We start from the raw sequence: 20,593 nt of genomic DNA, 5'->3' as shown, positions 1-20,593 counted from the left end.
ACAACACTGTTAAGCTCTGGCCAGAAGGGCGTTGCTCTTGGAACCGTGCCTCAGTTCATAACTGTGAGCACCCGCACTGACTCACCAGCAATGGAATTTCAGCATTTGACATACAACCAAGTTTCTTGAGGGGAAAAAGTATTTAATGTGAGTCTGTGAGGGTGTCCTGGATTTAAACTGAAGATTCTATTACTATTGCAGGTCTTGCACGGTCATATTATTCTCACATTTGAAGGATTATCCTTTTTTATTTATTTTTCTCTGTGGTATCTAAATTCTGATGACTGGATGTTTTCCCTTCCTTTTTTCCTCATTGGATGTCAGCTCCATTCAGATGGTTAAACTACAGCATGCTTTAAAACCGGAAAAGAAAGAAAAGAAAAAACACAAACAACATTTAGTGAAGGCATTTATGTTTTTTTCACAAACCATTATCAGTGTGGAGTTTCAGTGTAATATCCTAGAAATCTTAGTTTGGGCATTACCTTTCTTTGATCTGGGGTCCACTGAAGGGTCCAAAACAGATGTAGGGATTCAATTTTTTTTTCTATCAATACACCCAGTATTCTTAACACATATTTTGGCATGTTTTAATGTATTTACTTGTTTTAATCCAAAAGTTTTATTTTCAGAAAAACAGGTATTCCGTGTGCATTCTATCATTTTTTTTTTTTTTCTTTTAACGTGTTAAATTACTCTCCTGGTATTTGTGATCAAACAGTACATGAGCAATACATAACTCAATATTCTGTGCCAAAGCACGTGTTTTCAAAGTTTATGACTTGAATGACTGACGGGCAAGTACCAAAGAGCAAGTCTAAATAAAATGGCTGTCAAGGGAAGTTGTTATTTTTTTTTCTCCTTTTTTTCCAAGCCAGTGCTATCATGATTTCCTGCCAAAAACCACCTTCTTCTGGTGATCTGTGTGGGTTTGAAACGATTGCGCTTGTGTACACACAGACATATTTCATCTGCTGCTCATGGTGCAAGTTACACAAGGAGAACAGTGTTACTCTGTTTCACGGCAAAATTTGAAAACACACACTGTGGAGCATAAATTAACTCAGCTGACTAAACTCAACACACGCCTTAAAATGAACTCCGGACACACAGCATCCCTGTCCTTCGTTCTCAAAAACATGTATTTATTTTATTTAATTATTGATATTGTTCACAGCAGTACAGCAGAGATTTTGTACTGATGGTATTATCAGTAGAACAAGAGTTTCAAACAACCAATGGAATCATTTTTAAGTTTTATGAGCAAGAAAGACCATTTTCTTTGCCCAGTAACTGCCTGACCCATATATACATAGTGCTGTCACAGGGTGGGCTGACGCATTATACTGCACACAAACACACCTTCCACCTGAATTTCATAAAGCTTTTCACCAAATAGGCCTACTAATTAAGAAAGAGATCCAACAATTATAGACCTCAGCTATTAAGCTGTCAAAAGCAAATAGACTTCAGATACAAGGATTTCAATTAATATTATAATTTAAAGTGCTATTGAAGCAGTTTCCATGTATTAATTACTGGCAAATTAGAAAGAAAAAATATATCTTATGACTACATACTGCTTTTATTTTATTTTTTTCTTCAGTTATCATTTTAAAATTTATTAATTTATAAATCTGCCTCTGCACTTTGCAGAATGATGAGAGAAAAAATATTAACTCCAGATCCTAAGAAGAGAGAGTACGTGTCACCAGTAGGAAAAAGGGTTATAACACACACAAATAAATAACGTGTGAGTATATATATATATATATATATATATATATATATATATATATATATATATATATATATATATAAGAACATATATATTCATATATTTATAGATAGATAGATATATAGATATAAGCCTAGATAGGAGAGTTAGGTCTTCTCAGCTATTTTTTTCTACATGTGCAGGTTATATGTGAGCATATTTTCCTGTCCATAAAACGCAGACCGTAAATTTAACTTGCCTGTAACATATAGGTTACATGGCAATAGTGCAGCATGGTTAGCTTGTATTGCTCCAGTGTGGATGCTTTATTTTGCTAGTGGCTGTTTAACAAGCTGGAAGATAGCAGGCCTGGCAGTTTCTTGTCCTAATATGTTTCAGCCTGTAGGAGGGCACTCATCTCCAATTTTTCCACTCAATTTCAGTAAACCTCAACTACCAGCTCTCCATGACCCCTGGGGATAGAGTTGTATTCAAACAAAGATATTCATACAGACCAAGGATGGTGTAAATAAAATATATATATCAACTCTGAATAAGGAGAGATGCAAAAAACAACAATATCTTGAGCTGTAATGGGAGAAGAGATGTAAAATATGTTATGATATATGTCTGTATTGGCTGCTGCCTTAAACTGTGTAAGAGCCTCCTTTAGGCTGCTTGCATCCTTATGAATAGTTCTTGGCTGGGGCTCTCTCTGGTGCAATGCTGACTGGCATGGAAGGAGCTCCACACAGTAGCTCTATTGGTATTCACTGTCAGCAATGTCTATGTCCAGAAAGGTCCATGACTCAGTTTACATATCTCAGCCTCCTGTTAGTTTTCCAGCCAATGCTGATGGTCTCCCTCATGCTAACAATTTAGTCTTCCCTAGGCTGCTTTCTGCGTTTCACAGAATGTACACTATACAAGACTAAGCCTATCTCCCTCTGATCATGACAGACAATGCACTTTATAGCACTACAAGTGCAATAAACTTTGTTTCACAACTGCCAGGCATTGGAAATGTATTATTTACTGAATCCCTTGGCTGACTGGCTGGCTTACTTTGCAAGAGTCTGTGTTTTTTCTGTCTGAGAGAAATGAAGAAAACAAAAACATTAAGCAAAAAGTCAGAATCCACAAATAGATGAGAAATGTCAATGATGTAAGAATGGTCAGGGGTTACAAGTAATGGGTTATAGAGATTAACTCTTACCTCATAAGTGCACATTGTATGGCTTTAAAAATGTTGAGCCGAATACTCTGTGTGGGATCAACATGGATCTTATTAGGAAATAAAAGGTGATTTTTGTTCCATGAAATGTCTGTTTAATTTCCCTCTCCTGTCCGATTGAAAAAAGTTATAGGGTTTAAAAAGCATGGGAAGGTGATACAAGGCTACGAGTGTTATGATACTGGGATCGGGGGCCTCTAGCTTGGAGTAGTCCTGTGCAGATTATTGCCTCAGAACGTCTTTAATATTTCTGTGACATGACATTAAGCATACCCTTCAGCAGATACTGCAGATCTCTGGGGCGTTTACATTCTCTGTCAATAAATAAGTCTAAGGTCTGAATAAGTGAAGTCTAAATTCCTCTGAAGTCAATATTTACATGGCTACTCTACATAAGAGGTGGATGACAGAAGGCTGATGTATTCCTGCAGTAGGTTGCTGCTCTTTACATATATGGCAGTGTGGCAGTCCATCAAACGTTTGTTTGGATTCCAGAGTCACTACTAGTTGACTCCTGAACACCAGTCATAAAGTTAGTGAACCACATAAAACGAGAGGTAAGCTGAAATATTTGCTCAGTGTAGTCACTTTAAAATGGCAGAGCTCTGTACTAGACAGCAAAAGGCCTATATCTGAGCAACGCAAAATTGACCAGGATTCAGTTAGATTGACTGGTATAGGGTTTAAAGCATCCACAGTCATCCTAACCTCTGTCCCTCTGTCAGAGATTTCATTAAACAGAATTACGTTGGAATACCAGCTGGAATGGAGAGGGCTTGGGATGCACCCGGACCACAGCTGTCACCTCCATCGAACATTCTTTAAGGATGATTCATTTATCAGTCATATCTCACACGGGGAGAGCAAGCAGAGTTAACCGAGCAGTGTTAACTTCTCAACCTAACACAAACACGCCAGTTTGAGACTTGGTCCCCGTCTACATTCAAATTGAAATGGCTCATGGGAAAAAGAGCAGTGTCCTGCTTGTAAGATGAAAGTGTATTAATTAAATAGGCCTAAATATAAATGGAAAAACAATTGGCCCCTATACTTTTTGTAAAGACCTTTCATTTTCACCATGCATTAGGCCTATTTCCCTTACATGTGGCAGAGTTTCATGTCAGTGGTTTTGCGATGTATGCCAGCTAGTATGTATAAAATAACCAAAAGAGTTCCTCTGTTTAGATAGTAGATGTGAGGATGTATAATCTAAAACAGATTTTGCACATTGGTGTTCTTTCCCTACTTATTATTTTCCTGACAGAGCTTCCTAGATGTCAGTATAGATTAGCTATAATAGCAAGTGAATGGAACCTGCCCTTTGTGATGCTCTCATCATTACTGTACATTTAAAGACTAAATAGACTGATGACACACCTTGGGGAGATGTGAAGTGATTTATCGCGTTGTACAATAAAGCTGCAAGGGTCATATCCACTTCTTCAGCTCCATAGCTCTGAACAGTGATAATAGACCGTTAGATTGGGTTAAATTGGCATGGAATTCACAGACTGAATCAAGGCATGTATTTTTCGCCCCTAGGTGCTGGCTCCTCTCTTGTCACCTACGTGTCATCTCGTTTTTTTACACCAGCCTAGTCCTAGTCCTTCCTTTCAGAAGTCAGAAGTGAGTTTCATTTTTCCGTAGCAGGCTTATCTCTGCAGAAGAGATTTGAATCTTACTTGCCGGACACCAGAATCATTCTCGGTTTGGTAAAAGAACCACGAGCTGTAGTACACCAATGAATGTTTATTTTCACATTAAGGATTTCTTTGCACTTACAGAAGACACAAAACTGGTAGCCAGGGCAAAAAGCCAAGGAATGAGCTATCAGGTATTTCCGTTAATTCTTCCAATACTCACATCTTGGTAGAGAAAGACATAGCTTCGTGGTGAAGTAGAGCTTGGGTTTGGTTCACGTGTGCTAGTTGTGAATCATCCGCCATGTGTTACTTCAATGTATTAATACAAGACTAATAAACTCCAATTAGATTTCAGCTGGGGATTTTGACTGGTGTCCTGTTTTTAATCAAAACAATAAATAAGCCGTAAGTCATTTATAAGCTACATTTTTTCATTTTTCCATTGGGCCTGGTTGATTTATTTACGTATCATTTTTGTATTCCCTCTCTGTTGTATTAGGTTCCTGCATGAGAACGATCTTGCGTCATACTCATATGCTCACTTCTCCTTGAGTGACTAACCTAATATCGCCTGTAATTTGGCCTTCTTCTGAAAAATCGAATTGTGAGACCTTTATGTATCCTACTTGAGATGTTCCATGTCAGCCTGTCCCCGTTAACAGAAACATTTAACCAATATGAATCAGTCTGAACACTGGATTGATGCCAATTGTCTAGAACGTTAAAGAGGGTTTTACATATTTAGATCAGCATAGACTTTACTCCCCCTGCACCATAACGGTCTCTTTGGTTGACTTTTTGACACGGTGCTAACGTATTAACAAAGCCTATTTGTAGATTATTGGTGTAAAGGGCAGATAGCTTTCTCCATTTAATCTTGTGCTCCAGATTCAGTTTATTTCTTTTTTTTTAAAACAGGTGGGTTGGTTTGGAAAGCTTGGGTTTGAGTAAGTGAGATTTAATGAAATGAATGCAGGGACATAGTCTTCTTGTGTGTGCAAGAGACGTACAGAAACATCCGTCTGTGTTACTACCGCAGAAATATACCTTCTAAAGTAGAATCCACTTTGCTTTTACCTTTCATTTCTGTGATTAGTTTTGTTTATATTATTAGGGCAAACTCATCCAGATATATGGCCTTGAATTCCAAACAGAACATCTGACAGTGTTAGATAATGCTGCTTTCTGTATTGTGTTAATTGGTACGTGGGAGGGAGCTCTTCAAAGCTAACAGTATGACTTATGCCGCTGACATGTCAAATAAAACATCTATCCTCAGAATGCTCCATTTTGTGCATCAGAAATAGTTAACTCAATGTGATATTCGACTCGGTTTGCTAACAACCCCGGTTACATTCTTTCTGTTTATCCGATTTTTCTTTTCTCTGAGGAATCAAAAAGCACACGAGGTTCACAGGCTGAGAAAGTTCAGTACTCTTCTGCCCCCCCCCCCAAGACATGTTTAACATATATGTTTAATGATAAGAAACTATCCTATGGTGTTATAATCCTATAGACCTGCCACTGATAATTGCTGGTGTGGAATTAGGATAAAGGCTTAGGTCTCACTCAGACCAACCTTGACAACTTTGACTCCAACATAGAGTTACATTAGAAAGAGCCCACTGCCTGTTGTGAAGTTGTTCTACCTTTATATATGTTGTGTATAAAGGACAATTCAATACAGCAGCATCTGGCAGTGTTTTTCACACTGATGTCCAGTAACTTCAGTGCAGTTAAATATAAGGGATAATAAACAGAAAGAATAGTAGGAACCTTCTTGCAAGGAGGGAAATGTAATAATGGAATATTACAGAAATCTAATTTTTACATTTACACAGTAAATCAAAATTAATGAAAAACACTGGCAGCAACATTTATGAATCACTGTGTGGTTCAAATTCCCAGAGTGCAATGGGAAGTGGGAGCTTTAGTTATTTTGTCATTATCATAGAATAGGATTGCTGGGGAAAGTTTATAATCATTTTTATGTCTGTAATGTCCAGATCATTTTATTTATTAATTATTTAGATAATTAATACCATTTACCAATCCTTTAACTTTTCTTAAGATTTTTTTTTTTTTTTTAACCCAAGTGATGCTTTTGAATGCTCAGAAGCATTTCAGGATGTTATTAAAAGGACTGGGCAACACAGCATGTCAGTCGGTCAGTTTCCTCTCCAAGACTGGATGGTTAGAAATGAATTAAAGTCATACTGCTGCCCTTATGAAACAACACTGTGTCTGGTTGTTTAGATGAGCCTGGGCTATCTGCCGAAATACTCCTGATATGATATTAAGAGAAAAACATCATGTGAGTGGCGTCTGGGCTGTTGATGTGGGGTTTACATTCCTCGTCATTAAGAAGTGTGATTCTCAGTGTGCCTGGATGCACATATTGGTGCTCTGTAATTTTCACAGTATTTGTGCCATTTTAGTTGTATTATTATTATTATTAATAATAATAATAATAATAATAATAATAATGCTACAAGTATATATCAAATAAACTGAAGGATTTTGTAAAGTCATAAAATTCACCTTGGTTTTAAATTTACGCCTTGGTCACCTGATACTTCTCTTAAAATACCTTGAGGGTAATTACAATGAAATACAGCTTAGGTCAGTCTGGATAACAGGAACTTAATCCTCTTAAAGCTAGTCAAGGCAGCCGAAGGTCAGAAATATTTTGTGTCTTTAATTAACTTGAATTGATAGTGGTTTTACTGAAGGCAATTCTGTCGGCGAACAGACGTGGCCCAGTCACTGCTTGTGTCTAATCTGTGGAATCAAAACATACTACATATACATATTAGGGATCCTAACCCCCATAGAGTCAAAATCCTGTATTTTCCAGACTCTAAACTGTCCCTGACCCCACTTTATTGGAGAGGCAGACAAACACAAGGGCAGGGTTCTGTGCCACTGTATTCTTTGTATTCCATGTTGTTGGGTTACGTACTTCAGACTGAAATAATAAGAGGGAATTCAGGAGTTTAACAACTCGAGCCTGTCAGTATAAATCCAAAGGCTAGACCATCTATTGTCCACCTTGACCCACACTGCCGCAGTTAAACTGTGGTTTGGCTCGGGTTCCTCCCCACACTGGAAGTGGGGGGCCGCTTCGCAGACAGTAAGTCATGCTGTGGAAGAATGCCTAGAATCGCGTCTGGAGGGCAGTTACAACACTGTTTCCCCCAGGTCAGATGCCTCCCCTTACAGAACCTGGGCAAGGAGAGCTGTCACCTGGTCAGCCATAGAAAACAGACACTCATATCCATCCGATCCTATTAATGAGAAATGGAAAAATAAACAAATATCACATTGGTACAGTACCTAAACTAAAGAGACCAGATAGTATAGACCCCCTTTTGTTTGCAGACTGCAGAGATAGTTATGGGGTGACCTCAGTTAGACACCTGCCTATGACCAAAATCTGACAGCACAGTTACAAGTGACCTGGGAAAATCAGATGTCGGGAGAAGAGTAGCACACATAGCTTCTTTGCTGTAGGCCAAATCATGTAAAGACTTCGACAAAAGATGAAAGAATTCAGTGCAAGGGGAAAAAATCGCATTACATTCTCCTCATTCTTAGGGATGATGAGAAGAAGAAAAAATGGACATTATAACTGATAATGAAATTCATAATGGCTAAAGGAAATCTTCTTGGAAGGGTTGCAGTGATACCAGTTGGGTAGAAATTACGATAAAGGCAGCCGTGTGAATGATTTGTGTATTTAACCCTTTTAATTTTACTTGCAATAAAAAGTCAGTATAGTAAACAAAAGTTGCCAGTAACGACAGAGTATGCAAATGTGGATCTCTGAAGGGAATAGTTGACATTAGCTTAGCTTATTCTGCCGTTCAGACTTTCTTAACATGTTACTTCTTTAGAGTAGGGTTTTATTACCAGTTAATTATATTTCAGCTGGTGTAGGTTTCAGTTTCACATTTCCCCATTTGAGTGCTGCATTATAAATAGGATACGATTAGGGAATAGACGAGAGGCTCATAATTCACGTCCTTTTACATGTCTTTTTATAGAACGATTCCTCTGACCTGCGTCTGTCGCTGCTGAAATGGATACAACGGCTCCCCCGTTTTTGACGCATTATTTTGAATTCATTACAAATCATGCTCAAGATGTTAAATGCTGTTATCCTCAAAAGTATAATTCTTCTGCATATTAGTTTTGGCTCTCAGTGATGCATGTTAATTAAAAAATAGCTAGTGTTTACCGTTCTTTATATAAATGATTAGGTTTCTGTCCGTGTTTTTTCCCCTCAGTATTAGAGAAGAAAGACTTTTTAATTATTAAAAATCCCAGTGCTTTGACCAGAAACATTTTCATTTTCTTTTAGTTTGTTTAGTTTAGCTTTAGTTTGTTTTTTGCATTTGAGGTACATTTTTCTCTGCAATACATTTTTATTTTTATATGTATTGCCAACCACAAAAATGTGTTTCTCATCCCAGAACTTTAGTCAGCTCCTGTGAGTCATGGCAATTGGCTGCAGAATCAGATTCAGGGGTTCAAAGGACAATAAAATACTTGGAAAATAGCCTTCTTTTGGATGAAAACCATCCAATTTTATAGCAGAACTCTTATTTTTTGTGAAACTGAAATGTGGCAGATAGATGTCACTTTTAATATAGCTAAGATAATTTACATACAATGGAAAGAAACCACCATTATAACAGAAACACCATACTTTGACTGTATATTAAGCAGCTGTTTATGGAATTTTAATTCAAATGTCCCAGTTGTAGGTTTTTGTAATGGGAAAACTGTAAGCCTGCTAAGAAATAAATAAATACATAAATAAATAAAATAAATAATTACTTAATTTCAACTTTAATTTCATCACTAAACATTCAGATAGGAACATTCAATTTAAGCAGCTTTGCAGTGCTATTAAGAACCATAATGATCCCTTTCATTGTTGGAACCTGCGTGTATTCTGACTGACAAATAAGTGACTGTTTTAATAAACCTAACTAGATGATTTCATGAAAAGTCCACAATAATAGAGGTCTGATTTCATTTAGCAGAAACTGATGAGTCTATTGAAATGAAATTAATATGTGTATATCATAGTCATGTATGACTTGTGTTGACCTAAAATGTCCCTGACACCTCTAAATGTATTCATTAAGTCGGTATAAAATACCCTCGGGTCGTGTGCAGAAAACTCTTGCCTTGGCAACGTGTTTCTTTTTGCAGTCTGTCTGTGATTTGAAACCTTTTTTCATTTTGGTCCATTATCTAGACCTAACCTGAATCCTGCCACCGTTCATTATAATTACTGACGCATGATGTTGACTTATTTGAATTGTCGTTGAGTGTGTTCACCACCATTTGCCTCTCATTTACACTATTAACACCTGGTGTAGAATATAGCCACCTGCCTAATTCATGCAGCTTACAAACTAACAAACAAGAACATATCCACCTTATTCGTTATTAGTTATGGGTGGTGATGGGAGGACTGGTGGGCAAAGATTAATTTTAAGAAGTTGAATTTCTTTGAGATTAAAACATTTTCAGAGGACCATTTCCTAGCTGTTACTTTTTGTAAATTATGCATTACATTATATCTAATGTTTTATAGGGAATTGTGAATTGGAAATTGTTAATACTTAAAAAAATGGTGGGTTCATATAAGCTTGTGTTTCTGGATTGTGTCAGTCAGTATGTTATGATTACTGAATAACCCCTTTGACAGTTTTATTACAGAAACACTTTTTTTTATCCATGTTGTCAAAGTATTATTCTTGATTGGTGGTTCATTCCTTTATAAACACCAGTTCAGGACGGGGTCATTCATTAGGATATGTCAGGAACCACAATGAACAGATGGATTAAATGATTGTGGTTTGCCTCATACACTAGCACCCATCGCAAATCCTGTAAATAGGGCTGTAAAATTAAAACTCCATTAACAGTTGTCTACATGATCTTTTAATGCTTGTGCTAAGATTGTACTAATGCTTGTACTATGATGCTTGTCAAAGATTATCGTGGGAAGAATGACTTTATAGCAGTTTCTGAATACAAAAGCCAAACATTGCCTCAATTTATTGTCCATTGAGACGTCTTATGTGTTTCCATGTAATTGTAATTTTTTTTTTTTTTTGATGAAAAATCGAAAACCTTTCTTCCTCACATATGTTTCTTTTTTTTTTGGGGGGGACAAGTGAGGCAGATGGTACAGGACTATTAATCTGAACTACAGACTTAAAATCACTCTTAGAAGGATGCATTACCAACAACTTTGTAAGACCACAGTCTGTTGAAATAGTTTATTTTTTGTCCTGGATGTTTTGTGGATGTACAATATTATTTTCCCTGATAATTCATGCTGTGTTTGGATGTGCAGGGAAGTGGATAATGGTAATGATTTTGCTGTGTTTAATTGCACTTAAAAGCTCAGAAAGGATGACCGCTGCACACACTCTACTCTGTCATCTTTCATAATGGAACTGCATTACATGGAACTGAGACCATGGAACCAGATTATTATTAAAAACTTTGTACAACAAACGATCAATTCAGTAGTTCTGGCTGGTGTCTATTGGTCAGAGATCATATATTTCTGGTAAACACCAAGCCACTTTTGAGAACTTTACTAGGTTTGTGCAGGTGATTATGTAAATCTATGCTTATCCTTACCAGAAATAATTAAACCGTGATCTAGTAAATATGTAACAATATTGCAGCCGTTTCTATTTTAAGTAAATCATGCACAATATAAATACAATTTCAAAAATGTGGTCAAAAAGCAAAGAGAAATAGTACGTTGATTTTCGTTTTTTGAAAATAATTTCATATGCAAATATTCTGCTGTACGCCACAGTGATCTTGAAGGAAAATAAATAGTGTTGTCACAAACAATGATCTGCCAACACTTACAATATGAACACAATAGACTGGCAATGTTCTGGATCAGACATATCCTCTCCATTAACAGAGTTCAATCCTTTTGTTCCTACCCAGGCAACCTTGGGTGCTTTTTTTAGGCAGGTATAGATAGTCAGTCAACAGCCGAGGGGGTGACGAAAATAGAAAGCCTTTAGAATTAGTGGTAATCGATAACGTTTCATGGGTAGTAACGGGGAGAGTTATTCAGCTAAAAACAAAGGAGAGCCCTTGAAAATAAAGGCAGTGTGAAAAAATTGATGTTAACACTAGGCTATGCTATGCATTTTCTTTTTAAATGGCAATGCTCAGACCTAACTATTTCTTAAAGTGCCCTGTGTATAAACACCATGCATTCCACAAACTGTATTGCATATTGAATATACTGTATTGTAATACAGCACTTCACGCCACTCAGCCACCTTATTTACATTCTACAGGTTACACGAGTTATGCAGAGCTCGCTGTAATTATACCAATATTATGTTGCTGACAGGCACCTACCCTTAGGTCTAATCTGCTAAATATTCATGAGAAAACCAAATAATGTGTGTGATAGATAGAAGTATGGAAAAAAAAAGTTTGTGTAAAAGGTAAAAATGAATATGAATTACTACTCTCTCTTTGTACAGTGTTGAGAAAATAAACTGATGGATTGAGGGTGCTCAGAAATGATGTGGTTATGGGGACTGAAAGGCTCTTCTAGCTCCTGATGAAGGAGCGGTTTGCTCTGAGCCAGTTACAATGCAGACTTCCTTAAATATTAAAGAGGCCATAATATGTCTTATCTGTTCTACAGCTGCTAATTTGTATCACACGCTGTCTGTCCCCCTCCAGCCAGAGCCAGTGTCTGCTGCTGCCAGGAAATATACTGAAATCGCAGCCTTTTAAAATGCTGCCTGAGTGTGTGCAATAAATATCATCTGCATTTGTTTGCTGATTCTTATTTATGCATGTATGTATGTATGTATGTATGTATGTATTTATTTATTTTTCTTCTCTCTGCTTCAGGGCCGCTGCTCACGAGAAAACTGCAAATATCTTCACCCTCCTCCCCACTTAAAAACACAGTTGGAGATAAATGGACGCAATAACCTAATCCAGCAGAAAAACATGGCGATGCTAGCTCAGCAGATGCAGCTCGCCAACGCCATGATGCCTGGTACTCAGTTACAACCCATGGTAAGCAAACACTTTAAATCACAGTAGAAACGAAGCTTGGGGACTGATACCACAATACTCAAAGGCAGGGATCAGGGATTTGTTCTGAGGACAGACAGAACTGGACACATGATAGGAGGGCTCAGATATCTGACAGATGCCTCTGTTTTACGGGAACACATAAAAAAGAATGAAACAGTTATTGTTTTCTCTGTTTAGTCTACTGTAGCGTTTAACCAAACCGTGCTCTTTTGCCAAGCTGTTGGGTTGGTATCACGTTTCAAAACACTGTAGCTCTTTTTTGGGGTGGGGGGATTATCAAATTAGCACATGCCCAACTGCTAATGTAAATAAATATCGTTTAATGAAAAGTCAACAGGCATCCCATTAGGCTTCTTTTTAATGTTTAATACCATAGCATATGGAATGATGTCTGATTGATATTTTAGGAGTGTTAATTGCAGGAGCTAAAACTCAATACGTTTCACTTAGTCAAGAAATATATACTTAAAAATGTAACATATGAGAAACTGATACAATAAAATGAAAAATTTGAAAAACACTGACTGACCAGCATTCATATACATAATAATGATACAAAAAAAAAATATTCAGATTGATCAGTCTCAGTTTCGGCACTGTGGTAGTCAAGTTGTGCTTCTCGAACAGCTTCTTCATTTAAAGTTTTAGCTGGAACAGGGTGGGCCGCTTGGCTGAGCCTCCTCTCCCAGCTTGTTGCATGCTTTGCTCTGTAAGTTGAGCCTTATGTCCAGGACATCATTGGGTTGAGTCCCAGCGATGGCCGCGTTTCTGGGGGCACAGTATTAGCTTAGGTAATCCCAGGAATGAGCATGGGGCTGGGCAGAAATGGTAGGACACTAACTTGCATAAATTGGCAATGGGTCTTAGCAAATCAATATGGGGTTTTATTTATTTGTTTATTTTAAAGAAATAGGGCAGAAGTTTCTGTTACTGTGCTGCAGTCATTGTGTGAAGATTATTATTTCCAGGGGACAACCTGTAATGGTATGGGCACGACAAGGATTATGAGTCCTGACTTTTTGCCTAAGGTAGGAAAACACTCAAGATCATTTTACAGAACACAAATCAGTGACTCCCTACCAAATGGGTGGGAAAGCACAACAATGTAGTTTGCTCTGCACACTGTTTTCCTTAGCTGCTGCTTTTTGAGAGAGAAGAGTCTGAAGCAGAGGCACCAACCAAGCCTTGCTGTAGTTGACCTTTAGCGAGCAGAAACCCACCAGGCCAGACTCTTAATTGCTCGCCCTCCTGGGCCCTACTGTTTAATAATACGAGCTGATTGGTTTCCCTGGGTGCGAACAGATTATGGGGGGTTGGCCTGGGTCAGAGGTTGTCTGTCCTGCTCACACGCAGTCAAGAACTGTGAAACAGAATTTCAGTTGCACATTTCACACAGCGGAGAGAACGCAGTGCAATTATTGAACAAGATGATCTGTACCGTACTGTATGCTAGTGCTGTGGACATTGCTGCATCTGTTGTGTAGGTACATCTGCACCAGTTAGAACCTACTGCATTTTACCTGGGCCAAATGACAGGATATTCTATAATACCTGGAGTTTTAAAGCTTTAAAAAACATGCTAAAAAAATTAAAAGCAATCTTCGAAACTGCCTATTGGGATTCTCCTGAAAGACTTTTTGTGTTTTGTTTTCTCAGTAGGGAAACAAACAATGGTCAACTTTACATGGTAAAGCTTTTATGATTATGACCCACTCCCATTGGCAGGAGACAAATAATTTACCTGTTCATTAAAGCCATAATTGATGCTCCTTTTGAGGAGGTTTGCATTATAATGACGCAGAAGACTGAAGCTCTCACAAGGTTTTATAAGTAGAGCATTCACTTTTTCTGCATAACATGTAGGTTTGTGGTCCAGAAAATGTCAAGGACAGAGTTTTTCTCTTCTATGCATTATACAAGCCTTCTGATCTTTAAGTTAAAAGAAGTCCAGTTAAAAATGAACTGCTGCTTACAGCAATTTAAATGAAAATGGCAGTGGGTGCAGCATTTGCTTTGACTTAGCAGTAGATTTCAAACATACATCAGGTTTGTCCTTGGTCCATGTAGGGATGATTTTTCTTGTCACTTTGCCAGTAATGAGGGCATTCTCTCTCTCTCTCTCTCTCTCTCTCTCTCTCTCTCTCTCTCTCTCTCTCTCTCTCTCTCTCTCTCTCTCTCCATTCTTGCTCTCTCTTGCTTGCTTTCATTCTTTAAGAAGAAAGAAGCTAATATTCTGCAGGGGCAATCATGTTTTTTATCTCGTCTACCCGACAGAATGAGTGAAAAGCTGATTCTGTGAAGGAGGTGTACTGCATAGGGAGTAACAGAAGCTTTGAAAAGTGATACGTAATAGATCTTAAAATTACATTATAGCCCGTTTACTAAATCACATGTGTAACAGAATGATAAAGATCTCAGAAGAAAGGAAACCTGATTTTTAGTGTGGGAGCTTATTTTAATTTCACACATGATTTATCATTGAAGGTGATCCAATTAGTGCACATTAATATCTGTGGCTCCAAGAAACTTGAAATTAAACAGACCACATCAATTGCAATCCTATAATTTGTTTAAAACTGGCATTAACCTAAATAGCCAAAAGCTAGCCAATGCTTCACCCTTGTGACAAAGTTATTTATTTATTTATTTATTTATTGATTGATTGATTGATTGATTGATTGATTTTTTTTTATATTTATATATATATATATATAGTGGTAAATATATAGTATTAATCAGTGGAAATCTAAGAAACCTGAGGAAATGTTAAACATTGCTCTACTCGGTAGTGACTGTTAATCTTACTTTAAAATGATACTTTATGATGTTTACTGACCTTAAAATATATATAAGTATGTGTGTGTGTATTTCAAGGACATGATTTTACAAAATAAATGCTACTGTGAAGAAAACCTATTCCCCTATAAAACCTCTTTCAGCATGACTTGCTTGAAAAGGTCAAGGAAAGAGGCATATTATCCTCTTAAATCAATTGTGAGGATAATATTGCTCCCCTTACTTACTTACTATAACTCATAGTAACAAACCTCACAGAACAAAAGCTTGTCACTGATTGGAGGTCATTAACAGTCAGCTGGTGACCTGATTCCTGTTCAGCAATGCTTCATGGAACTTGATTGTTCTTGAAACATTTGATTGTTGTTGGCGTTTGGGTTCATCAAGTAACAGCTTGGCTTCTTTCATCATACCGCGTAAACGCACACAACAGCCAAAGATGGAGAGGTCTGTTGTCTTTGAAGCATTCCGGGGGATATGAGTCAGGGCAATGGGAGCTTTGGTGTGACTTGAGTTTTAATCTGAAAAGTACGCATACTGAAGCAGTTGAAGCATTCTGCCCATCTTGCTTGCTTGTTTTGCAATCCTTCCCCACCCGACGCCTAAATGCCAACCCTAAACAGAATGGCCTTGCTTTTGTTTTGTTCTGCAGCCAATGTTCTCCGTCACACCGAGCCTAGCCACCAATGCCACAGCTGCAGCGTTCAACCCTTACCTGGGTCCCGTGTCTCCGGGCCTGGTCCCCGCAGAGATCCTGCCCAGCGCCCCAGTGCTGGTCACAGGAAACCCGGGCGTCCCCATGCAATCTGCTGCCGCCGCCGCAGCTCAGAAGCTCATGAGGACAGACCGGCTGGAGGTAAGAGGGAGCAAGCCGCCCCATCCCCCCGCAGGCTCACTGACGCCCGTTTCAGCCCGCTGCACTGTTCTCACTGTTATGGTTGTTGCTCTCATTCCCCTTCTCTTTGATCGTTCTTCACCTTCTCGTCCTTCATCTTCATCTTCCTCTCATTCTCATCCCCCCTTCTCCATCCCCTGAGTTCCTTGGCAACTAATTATAATTTTACTCTTTGTCCCCTTTGAATTCACGTTTTGTATGAAAGCCTCTGAGATGTCATCATACTGAACTGTTGCTAATGTGACATCCTTCACCCTAGAATGACCCTTTTCTATTCTCTAATTCTGCCAATAAAATTTTAAAGTGAAAAATGTACAGAAATTAAAAGCAAGCTGTAGCAATTAGGATAAAAGTAAGAAATACATTAATTAATATTGTAAGACTAATTATTTTCAAATGAAGTTAAGCGCCCAGAAAACAACAATATTGTGCTGCTTTTAATGGATTTGAGAAGAAAGAGTATTTGTCATTGTTTAATTACCATACGCATCTAATTAAACAAAGAAAAAATAAAGACTTTTGTAGACCAGAATTGTAAATGATTCAAAATAATGTTGAAAGGTGTCTGAAACTCATGATGATGACATTAATTAAACCACTAACAGCGTTTTCACTTCAAAATAGACAAGCCACACATTTAAATGGCAAAACATGGGATTTCTCATTAAGTTTAATGGCATTAAACATTTTTTTGTATTATTGTTATGCTGATGATGGGTAACTCAGTGTAGGACTGAATATTAATTCTAGTTATTCAATTTACATTTGCAGCTACCTTATGTTAAAACCTCATTTGTTTGTGTATTTCTGCTGATAATATCGTGTCTGTTGTATAATACAACACTACATACATAATTAATATAAAGTCATGGTATTTTAATGATTAATATTGTTGTAATGTGATTAAAGAAAATAGGAAGAAGACATTGTCAGAAAATGAAGCAACAGTATTCAGTGCTGCCTAATACCTTACAGTAAGCCTAGCCTCTGGGTCTTTCTAATCTAAAATTACCAGAATCATCCAGCATTTCACAGACATTTTTCTTTAGGTTACATGCATCAAAATGTTTCCATCCTTAAGCAGCAGAAAATCAAAAAGCTCAAAAGATCGAATAGAGCATTTGAGAGTTCGACAGACGTGTAGAATAGAATAGAATAGAATAGAATACCTTTATTGTCATTGCACAACTGTACAACAAAATGTAGCGCTTCTCCTCAGTGGTACACACATACATAAAAACATACACCACAAATAAAAAAATAAAAATATTCAAAAATATAAATAGTCAATCAATAAAAAGCAGTAATATTATTGCACAACCCTGTAACTTATAATGTTTAATCTCCTTATTAATTAGAGTTCAATTCTTTGATTGAACTGTTCAGGAATCTGGAGGTGCGTGTCTTAAGAGACCGATAGCATATAAAGTGTACAATATAGTTTATACACAGTCAGGTTAAACTTAACGCTCATAATTAGTGCTTTGGTCATCCAACACACCGAAGTCCCATTTTACCAACTTCTGTTTCATTTGTTCTGAGCAACTCTCTGGTTTTAGTCGAAGTGTCTGTCAGAGGGATGTGACGAACGCTAGATATCCTTACAGGAATATGTGACACAACTGGCAGAAATGCAGAGAAAGAGGATCACTACAGGTCAGAAGGGAAGTTCCACGTAATCAGAGTTGTTGCACAAGCTGATGTTACCATACGAAAACAAAATGTGTGGAAACAATCTCTATATGGGATGTCTGTGTGTAATCCCACCTACAATTGCAGAGGTTATGTGTGTGTGCATAAAAATAAAAAAGAACAGCTCTATAAAATCTGCCCTCCTTGTTCTGTCTAGTTCAACAGTGGCTGCTCCATGTAGTGTAAGGTTTTCATTCAGGCATTGTGCTATCCATATGTAGAAGTTGTCTCACTTTTATTTAATCATGTTTGCAAAATTTTGATTGCAGGATTATATTGGTAGTTGAATTTGAACACTCTTAAGTTTTTCTCATTAAAAACGGTGGAGGAAGGAAAGACCGTCTGTGGTTCTAATTAATTTATAAACATACCGCTGTCTGGTACATGCTATTATTTTAGCTTGTGTATATCTGCAATTTGAGCCTCAAATAAATACAATAGTACATGATGTTGCAATAGCGCAGACACACAGTGTCTTTAATAGATTGTGGGCCCACCATTAGACTCAGTGACTAACAACGTGCCATTGCAGTTAATCAGAAGTGGTCTGTAGGATCGAGAGTTTGGATTGCTGGTTTTAGCGAGGCTTGTCCATGTAATAAAGAATAAACCTGTTAGCATGATAGCATGGGGATTCAAAAAACAACTTATGAAGATTATACACTTCTCTTTGTAATTACCTACAAGACAGAAAGTCAATTTTATTCATCATAAAATCCTACTTGTGTCAGTGGTGGTTGAATAATTGAGAAATCGTTAGATGTTAAAATGCAAGATGTTGTGTAACTTTAAATAATTAAACAATAGAATGTCTGCTAATATTTGACAAAAATATGGTACTTGAAGCAAATATTAATCAATGATAGAAACATGAAAGGAGAAGAAAATTAATGATAAGCTGACTTTTTATAGAATGCATAGGATCCGGCTGAAATTAACTATCTTATTGTTTCCAATGAGCAAAACATTAGTAATTGCCCCCTGCTTAGCATGGTGTTATTCCTGAAAAATATTGATTCCAGTGTATTGATACCAGTGCATCACAGCAATCAATATGATATACTCCATATGAGTATTTTCATATTTATAGATAGATAGATAGATAGATTGACAGACTTTGCATATTATTATTATTTAATGTCAAAGGAAAATAATAGAAAGTCTATTTGATCCTTGTAAATGTATTGGATTTGACCTGTCATTGAGATCTGCTTTGTAAGCCTTGAAAAACAAAATACATTTTAGGTGACGTGTGCACAAGCCAAGTAAACAGACCGTCAGAGAGAGATGCATGTGAGATACAGCCTCTTTTTCATTGTCTCCACGGCTTGTTTCTCACGCCTAGCAGAGACATTATTGGAGTTTTACTGAAAGCTGCCAAAGGAAGCAACAACAACAAAATTGACACCCATATATATATATATATATATATATATATATATATAACATGTCAAGCCTTTGGTGATATAAGCAATATTTCTGGATCAATCCAAAGTGTAAACACTGTTTTTCAGAGGATAACATTCTGGAGTAAGTGTCTTTCTTAGCTGCTACATAATGTAGTAGACAGACCTAAAACCCCCTCAGTGAATAGTAAATGGTTTCCCTCTAGTGGACATAAAGTACTAAATCATATCTATCTCTTTCCACATACACTAGCACTAGTAAAAAGACTGAAAGGATAACATCGATAGATAAATTATAAAAATAAGAATCTTAAGGTAACTTTTGAATATTTTGAACTTTTGAATATTTTCAATATTTTTGAACTTTTGAATAAGGAACCTGCTTCAAGAATGCTAACATCATGTACATGAAGAATTGCAGTACACGTCTTATGTAATTAAAGTCACAACTCATTACCTCTTAATCTTGTATTGCTACGGATGTGTCTCTCCTGTGATTAAGGTCTCATTGGTGCTCCTTTTTCTTTCTTCAAAACGTACAGTTGGAAATTAACTAATATGCTTCAGCCTATTTTGGAAAAAGCATGTCTCAAATTAAATACATAATAATATAATAATAATAATAATAATAATAATAATAATAGTAAGTGTGTGTGAGTGACAAAGATCACAATTGGGCACATTCACACTGAATACATAGGCTACATGCTAGCTAGTTTGCTAAAGATGTCCTGTGTAAATAAAGCTATAGTTGCTTTACTGTGAAATATATCCTGACAAAATTATAATTCATTAATTGTTGTTTTTTTCGCTTGCCATCGGCTTCATTCTATTCCAACCAAACGAATTGGAAAAATGCAAATTACTGAATCATTGGTAGAAAGAGACGGCACAACAATGAACCTTTTGTCTGGCTTTTGTATTTGCATTAGATTTCTGGTTATACTGCAAACAGTGTACCGGTACACTGCTAAATAACACAGCTGCCAGTGTTACTGAAACTTAAGCAGGGCTTTATTTTCATTTATAGTGAAGAAGTAAATAACACGCTGTTGTTGATATATTTTATAACATAGGTGGTTTGACTTT

The 20,593-nt window shown here is 37.0% G+C and overlaps 1 protein-coding gene across 33 annotated transcripts in view; it reads left to right on the top strand.

The window, feature by feature from the left end:
- Positions 1-20,593, top strand: part of LOC136753423 (muscleblind-like protein 1) — a 101,559-nt gene that overhangs the window by 68,195 nt on the left and 12,771 nt on the right. For 18 of the 33 annotated variants that reach the window (XM_066709506.1, XM_066709504.1, XM_066709529.1 and 15 more), the window contains 3 exons: positions 12,524-12,694; positions 13,684-13,743; positions 16,164-16,367. In XM_066709506.1, coding sequence (XP_066565603.1) covers positions 12,524-12,694; positions 13,684-13,743; positions 16,164-16,367 — 435 coding nt within the window. The remainder of the gene's footprint in view (positions 1-12,523; positions 12,695-13,683; positions 13,744-16,163; positions 16,368-20,593) is intronic. The other 15 variants (XM_066709526.1, XM_066709518.1, XM_066709525.1 and 12 more) reach the window with 2 other exon arrangements.

Source organism: Amia ocellicauda, chromosome 7 (assembly GCF_036373705.1).
Source record: "Amia ocellicauda isolate fAmiCal2 chromosome 7, fAmiCal2.hap1, whole genome shotgun sequence".
NCBI classification, from domain to species: Eukaryota; Metazoa; Chordata; class Actinopteri; order Amiiformes; family Amiidae; genus Amia; species Amia ocellicauda.
Note: the sequence above shows the minus strand (reverse complement) of the source record. Positions and strands in the feature narration are given on the sequence as shown.